General features: G+C 37.0%; 1 protein-coding gene across 1 annotated transcript; it reads left to right on the top strand.

Moving 5' to 3' along the window:
* Positions 1 to 6,557: 6,557 nt before the first annotated feature.
* Positions 6,558 to 8,046, top strand: LOC113283722 (transcription repressor OFP1-like). Its single transcript, XM_026533051.1, has one exon. The coding sequence runs from the start codon at positions 6,679 to 6,681 to the stop codon at positions 7,969 to 7,971; it is 1,293 nt and encodes a 430-aa protein (XP_026388836.1). The 5' UTR covers positions 6,558 to 6,678; the 3' UTR covers positions 7,972 to 8,046.

The raw sequence follows: 8,046 nt of genomic DNA, 5'->3' as shown, positions 1-8,046 counted from the left end.
GTATGAATATCTAGCACAAGGATTTTTAGGCGTCTTTCTAGGTCTCTTTACCACTATGTCTGCTTGTTCCTCTTCTTCTTCCTCTTCATCCGAGTTTTCCTCTGATCCAACATCATCCTTATCTCCATCCTTGTCTCCGTCTTCCTCATCTTTTTCACCCTCATCATCGCCACTCTCATTTCCTCCTCCTTGAGCTAGTTCGTCTTCTCCGCCTTGATTATGTTCTTGACTGCACATCTCTTCCACAATCTCTTCATTAACTTGTTGGCTTACGTTGTCAACATTATCTCTATTGACACCATCTTGGATGACAACACCCGGTAATGACCCACCTCCATACTTAGCATTTTTTGTTCCACGCTTACCGGCACCACAATGTACTTTGCCTCGAGGCATGGGAGTTCTCAGATCTTCCAGTAAAGGTTGTTTTCCTCTAATCAAGAAAACAAAATATATTAGCTTAACCGATAAATGATTGATTAAATCAGATGCAACATAAGGGTTCTCAGCGTAAGGTTCGGTTCGAATAGGTTTCTTGCGAACACAACGAACTCCACATGTGTGCAAATACTGAAGAGTTCGGTTTGTCAAGGTTTTTTGCGAATAAACCAAACTCAACATTGGTCACTAATAGTAAAGAGTTCGGTTTGTCAAGGTTTCTTGCGATCAAACAGAACTCGACATGTGTGCAAATACTGAAGAGTTCGGTTTGTCAAGGTTTTTTGCGAATAAACCGAACTCAACATTGGTAACTAATAGTGAAGAGTTCGGTTTGTCAAGGTTTTTTGCGAATAAACCGAACTCCACATGTATGCAACACAACATAGTTGGACAAGTTCGGTTAAATTGAAACTCAACATATAGGGAAAAATAGCATAGTTCGGTTATATTGAAATTTGTTTTTTTTTTTGGTAAAGTTCGGTTACTAAATAGTTTTAGAATATTATGTGAACCAACCGAACAAGATAGCTCAGTTCGGTTACACAAAAACTCAAAATAGCGGGAAAAATTGCACAGTTCGGTTACAAGTGGAAAAAAAATTGTTGCAAAACTGGTGAAATTCGGTTAGAAAAAAGTTTAATGCTTTTTTGCGAACTAACCGAACTGGCAGTTCGGTGACCCGGTTTTGAATCCTATAAAACCGAACTGTTCTTCGTGTTCTTCCTTTCAGGAAGTTCGGTTAACAAACTAGGGTTTTCTAGAAATTCGTCCTAACCGAACATCGCACTGTAACTCCCATTCGAACCCTATTTTGATGATTTTTATTCAATTAAACGAATCAAAATTAAATTAAAAGTATGGGTTTGTTGGAAAATACCTGCGAATCGGTCCCATGGCAGAATCAGGCTTCTTACTGCGTCTATTATATTGTATTTTGGATTCACCTGGCTCTTCCACTTCTTTATGAATCTCAAAATCACTTGACTGATTTGCTAGATGTCCTAATGGGGGACCTATTCCTGGGAGTCTATTGGTTTTCTTTCGAAGAACCATTCTTATAGTCGATTGATTAATCGACGATGAAAATGTTATGAATCGACGATTAATCGATGAAGATGATGTTGAAATGGGGGAAGAGGAAAGAAGAAGAGGAGAACAGTTCCTCAAAACTGTTTTTTTTTGTGCGGCTAGGTTAGATTAGGATTGTATTTAGGTTTTTCTTTTTGATTAAGTTAGATGTAGTTATTAGGTTAGGGTTAATTTAATTAAGGTAAGGGCCAAATTAGTAATTTTATCTGATTTTAGGACATCCCTTAACATTGTAGGGTAGGTGGCCTAATAGGACGATGGTCCCCCCAAAAAAACCATGGTCCCCAAAAAATCGTTCATGCTTAATATTGGCATTAGGCTTGAACTTGTTCCAAAAGACTCTCCTATTTCTTTCTTTCCACACCAACCATATTAGCGCATAACATTTTTTGGATCCTTATTGGGCCGACCGACCGGAGGGCCCGAAGGGCCCGTAGGGAGGGAGTCCCTTTTATGGCCACATTTTTGTAAATTGAAACCTAACATTAATTTGCAATTTCATAAAAAGATTTTGGTAGTATGCACTTGATAATACCATAATATCCCTCCCTTTTAGTCAAATTACTATAATTCCTTATGTATCATATTCTTTAATGGTATAATTGGCAACCAAACTTTAATATAACATATCTAAAAATCCGTACCTTAGAATTTTACAAATTTTATCTCGTTGGAAAGGTAATAAAAAAATCTACCCAATGAGTATAAACAAAAATATCAAATTTAGAGTTTTTACGAAAAATTTGGAGATATTTATCATTTTAGACACAATTTTAGAAAATTAAATGTATATCCATTTTGCAAACCACCACAAAGGATACATAATACTTTGTGTAGCCATATTTTGGTTTATGCATCAACTAATTTCCCTTTGCAACTAATAAAACGATGTACTCCCTCTGTTTCAAGAAAAGCGATACTTTTATTTTAGGCACAATTCTTGAAAATTGAATGCATAGCTATTATGCAAACCACCACAAAGGTCGCATAACACATCATGCAACCATATTTTGGTTTATAAATCGACCAATTTTTGGTTTTAGAAAAATTGATACTTTCACATTTCGTTTCGGGAAAAGTGATAGTTTCACTAAAGTTTGGGTAAAGTGATACTTTCGTTATCACTTTTTCTGGAACGGAGTGAGAGTATCACTTTTTCTGAAACGAAGCGAAAGTATCATACTTTTTTTGGAACGGAGTGAGAGTATCACTTTTTCTGAAACGAGGCGAAAGTATCATTCTTCCCGAAACATAGCGAAAATATCACTTTTTCTGAAACGGGGTGAAGTAATAATTTTTCCGAAACGGGGTGAAAGTATCACTTTTCCGTAAACAAAGCGAAAATAGTCGCAGAAAAATCCCATTTTTGGATTCTTCTTCGGTCGGCCCTCCTATCGTGGCAACAGTTGTACTAGTTTTATGTAACGTAAACTATGTTGGTACAGAGACACTGAGACAACATTGTTTTGAAGAGATTCTCGATGAAACCTCGAGAGTCTTTTTTTTTTCTTTTTTATGCCAAGGATGTGAAATTTATTAACTAAAGGAGGTTATATTGTCTGCAATTAAAAGACTCTCAATAAGAATGTCTTCATTTTCCCAAGCTATCACCGGTGCTTTCTTCATTATGTAGCTTTCAATTCCTTGTAAGTTTGTTTCCAAAACTACAGGAGTGTGTTGCAAAGCTTTGCTCCATTTAACAGCTTCTGAAAACGCCAGACATTCCGCATGTTCGGAATCTTTTACTCCTGCATAGCACTTAGCTGAGCATCCCCACCAGTTCCCCGCAAAATCACGCAACACCAGTGCAATTCTTGTTAGTTTATTATTTTTATCATAAGAAGCATCACACAAAGTTTATTACAAAAAAAAAGGTGACAAGCGGTTTCCAATGCTAAGTATTTGGTGTAGGCAGTCTAGTACCTCGAGAGTCTTTATTTAGTAACCTCGAGAGTCTTTATTTAGGAATTTTATACCCATAATGTTTATGCCAAGCTTTTTGCACAATTTATATGAATACAAAGAGGGTAACAATGTCAATTTTCAAGAGAAGTGAAAAGAAAAAAATGAGGTTGTTGGGGTTGGATTTGATTTTCATTAATTAACTTTTATATGTAAAATTTATTTCGGCGAGATCTCGAACGCATGTCGGTGGAATTTGGGTCTTCTCAGCGTGATTTTAGCCGCATTTTGGTAGAATCTCGGTCATCTCATCTAGTTTACTGGCCAAATCTCGTCTCAACGAAATTAAGCGACTCGTCTTGGCCATGGATCGAGACCTGGATTCTCAGAAAGATGATTAGTTGGTACCAAGTTTCAAAGTATACTAGTTGCATTGAAAACACCAGGATATTTTGAGGGCTTGGATGAAGTAATGCCAAATCTATCTAGTATACCTACACATAGACATAGTGATAGAATAGGTGATCTCCATTATCTTCTTCTTTCCCACACAACTTACTCTCTATCAAGAGTAGTCCCATAGCAGACATTGATGGGCCTCTCTACTGTACAGTAGACTTCTTCACACTCATGGGCCTCCACAACACGTGTGAGTAGTTGCTGGACTCATCTGAGAAAATCCAGATCGATTGCACGTGAAATAAGTCGAGGACGATAGTGATTTTTGGTCCCCAATTCTCTCGTCTTTCTAGTCTCCAGTCTTCTTCCCACAACCACCACTACAATTTTACCCCCACCCATAAAAACGTACGTACCACCATATTCACAGGCCACTACAGCACAGCACTGCCATTGGAAACTTACTGTTCATACTTTAAAGCTTTTATGTTTGCAGGTTTTGTTTCCCTTCACCATCATCATCCCAAAATCATACACCAATCAACGATGTGTTTGTGCGTTCTGCGACACCATAAACCACGCGAAGAAAGATCACAAGTACCGCAAACCAGCCCCACTTCAACGTACAATCTTTTTATGCATGATTAGCTACTCGATTTCGAAATTATAACATACTAACAAAAAAAAAACTTCTTCGCTGTGTAGTGTTCTATGATCCCCACAAATCTTTTACGTGCAAAAAGATTTTCTTTCGAAAAGAAAGCGAAACGTAATGAAAAGGAGAACTATGTGTAGTACCTGTTGGTGTTGCAGTTTTGAAGAAAGTGTGAAGTTTGCCTTTTGGTAACGTAAAAAGTGGACATGCAGTTTTTTGGTGATTTCACTTGGAGTTTGTTTACAACAATATATGTGTTGTGGTTTCACCAAAGCATCCAAAGATATGGTATGATCTCTATTGTTAGAATTCTCCTACCAAAAGGAATTGCCTCCCAACATCTTCTAATACATTGTATCTTTATGTTTGCCACATTTTCTGAATGCATACAAATGAAATGAATATCATGATATATATCTACCAACAAGCTTCCAAATGCACAATCTTGCAAATGATTCTTTTATTTCTTTTGTAGTTGTTGTCTTGGTGAAGGAAAAAACTGTTAGCTACAGTGGTTACCTAATTATATAAAGCAAAACATTCTTTACTACTGGATTCACTGAATTAGTAATTTTCAGTGGAATTTGATAACCTCCTGCAACATCCTTGGAAAAAAGAGGGTGTACGAATTTATGTCGTGTATTTGACAATGGGTTCCTCAATTGTATGTTAATTATTGGTGTCGTGTTTAAATAATTCTGAGTTTGAAAAACAAAACGAAACAGGATTATTACTAGTTCATCGTGATTAACTAAAGGAATTTAACCAAATATTTAAACAAGTGGTTTGAAGATCTTTCGAACAAGTTAACAAATTTTTGGTCATGATCTTTTACTTCAGAGACAAAATCAAGATTTGGTTAGAGCTAAGCTATATAATAGGCTTTATTAAACCTACAAGAAAAGAACAACGTCTTCCATTGTCGTTCATAGAATCTAATCTAATTCTACCCACCCTCAATAGTCGAATATGTCTTCGGTCGCGTCATGAGATTTACCATTAATTGTTGTCTCTCATAAATATGATTCGCCTTTCCCATCATCACCGCAATCAAGTATTATACCGTACACCTAACTGTTGAATCATCACAAGCACATGCTAGAAGAATTAACCTTCATAGTCCATCATCCAAAACTCGTGTTAAAATTTAAATTATTACCGACCTCAAATATAAGAATCTACATATATTTTGATCAACAAATTTAACTACTCCTGGCCAGTTATTTGAAAACCCTAAGAGCAACCACAGTGGACGAGTATAACCAAATATTTGGTCAAAAAACGAGACACAGCGGACAGACTATCGATTAAAATCAGGACCAAAAACTAAATCCCAGACTATATTTGGTCTGGGACCAAGACCAAAACAAAATATAGTCGAGCGAACGTATAGTGTTCACTAGGCGTGTATAGTGTTCGCCCCACCACCAGGCGGGTATATAATCTACGCCCTTCACCAGGCGTGCATAAAGTCCACGCCCCACACCAGGCTTGCTTTATACCTCCGTCCCATTTTATTTATTTTTTCTTTAGTGTGGGGCGTGGTATTTTTGTCCATTTTTTTCTTTAGTGGGGCGTTAACTATACCTACGCCCCATTTTTTTTTTTAATTCGTGTTCTCCGTCAGGCGAACTTATAATTTACGCTCCACCAGCGGGCGGACTTATAACGTACGCTCCACCAAATTTAGTCTTCCACCGTAGCGTTGCAACACGGGCTAAACTTAAATTTTGATCTTTTTTTGATATTTGGTCTTTGGTTATGATCGCACAACTGCAGTTGCTCTAGCTGTCCAACATTTGAGTTGATCAGACTCTATTTAGTTCTACCAAATCTATAGGGGTTCAAATACATCTGACGATTTTACCATTATAGCATTGTGATAGTCCACTACATGATTTGGTGTTTGATTAGCCATACCTTTCAATGAACAGAAATACGTCTAGAAAATTAATTACACAAACAATTTATTATTTCTATAGAGTTTTCTACATATTTGGACTGTTTATGATGGCCCATTTTCAATATATTATTAGTCGTATGACTTTTTTGAGCCTTCCAGGGTCCCTACAATCTCATCTCTCAAAACCCCTTTTCTTTCCACCACCACCACCTCTATAATAACATACTCTTGCACTAGAAACTACAAAAACATTCGGAGTGAACTCAAGAAAAAAAAATCAAGAAGAAGAATGGGGAATTACAAGTTTAGATTATCAGATATGATGCCAAATGCATGGTTTTACAAGCTCAAAAATGGTCATCCTCATCCAGTTAAGAACAAGCAAAAAAATCTTCACCACCACCATTATCTGATACAACCACCACCACCAACTAGTTCAACACCACCATATCATCATCAAACAGAGCAAATTTCTCATCCTAGGCATTCTTGCTACTTCACCAGAGAAATTCACATTAAACCTGAAGCCAATGATCAGGTACTACTTGATATTCATAAGGCCATTCAGAATTCATCACCAAAAAACTCAAAAGTTTCCGACCTTCATTACATTGCAGCAGCAGCAGCAGAGCCACCAAGAAAATCATCCAAAAGATCAAGGCCGAAGAACAGTCGAAGAAGAAGTACAGGTAATAATAAATCAGTTTCTTCGGTTTCACCGTCTTGTAATTGTCGAGATATTCGAGAATCATCATCATCCGCATGGAGTTCTGCTAGTAAGTCTGATTCTACACCTGCTGTTTCTCCTGAACTAGACAATGATCAAGAATGTGCTGAATCAATAACAGTTGACGCTAACTCTGTGTCTATGTCGATGTCTAGTAGTACTACTTCTTGTAGTTGCAGAGTAAGTGCTTCAACTACTGATATCATTATAGATATTACTGATAGTAAAAAATCTTCTTGTGCTGAGAAATTCGATGATGGGTTCGATCCCATTATGGAGCTTGAACTTCCTCCGATCATTACCAAGCTGCCTACAAACAAGACGAGAGAACAAAAATCATCCAGAAGAAGAAAATCATCAACCAGTAAAGATGTGGAAGAAAACAATGTCCATGGGTCACTTTCTTCGAAAGAACAAAAATCTAGTCCTTTTGTTCGAAAATCTATCTCAGCGGGATCTCCGGGACTTAAGCTTCGATCAAATTCTCCGAGAATTCTGTCACGTAAAGTCCACTCGAAGGACATGACGATGACGTTCCTTGGAGCAAAGCCAAATAAGCAACGTACCACCACCACCACCGGAATGAAGAAACCGACAACCATCTCATCATCGAAATTAATACCGGTGGTGTCGTCGAATGTTTCGGATAGTTTTGCAGTCATAAAATCTTCATTTGATCCTCAAAGGGATTTTAGAGAGTCAATGGTGGAGATGATTGTTGAGAATGATTTAAGGAAATCAGGTGATTTAGAAGAACTATTAGCTTGTTATCTTTCATTAAATTCAAATGAATATCATGATATCATCGTTAAAGTATTTCAACAAATTTGGTTTGATCTTACTGACATTCATTAGTTAGTAATAGTAGTATCTCAATTGTACAATAATAGTCCTATTGGATTCAATAAAGAAGTTCTTAATTTCTCTCAA

The sequence above is a fragment of the Papaver somniferum genome, chromosome 5, assembly GCF_003573695.1.
Source record: "Papaver somniferum cultivar HN1 chromosome 5, ASM357369v1, whole genome shotgun sequence".
NCBI lineage: Eukaryota > Viridiplantae > Streptophyta > Magnoliopsida > Ranunculales > Papaveraceae > Papaver > Papaver somniferum.
This window is presented reverse-complemented; position numbering and strand designations above follow the sequence as displayed.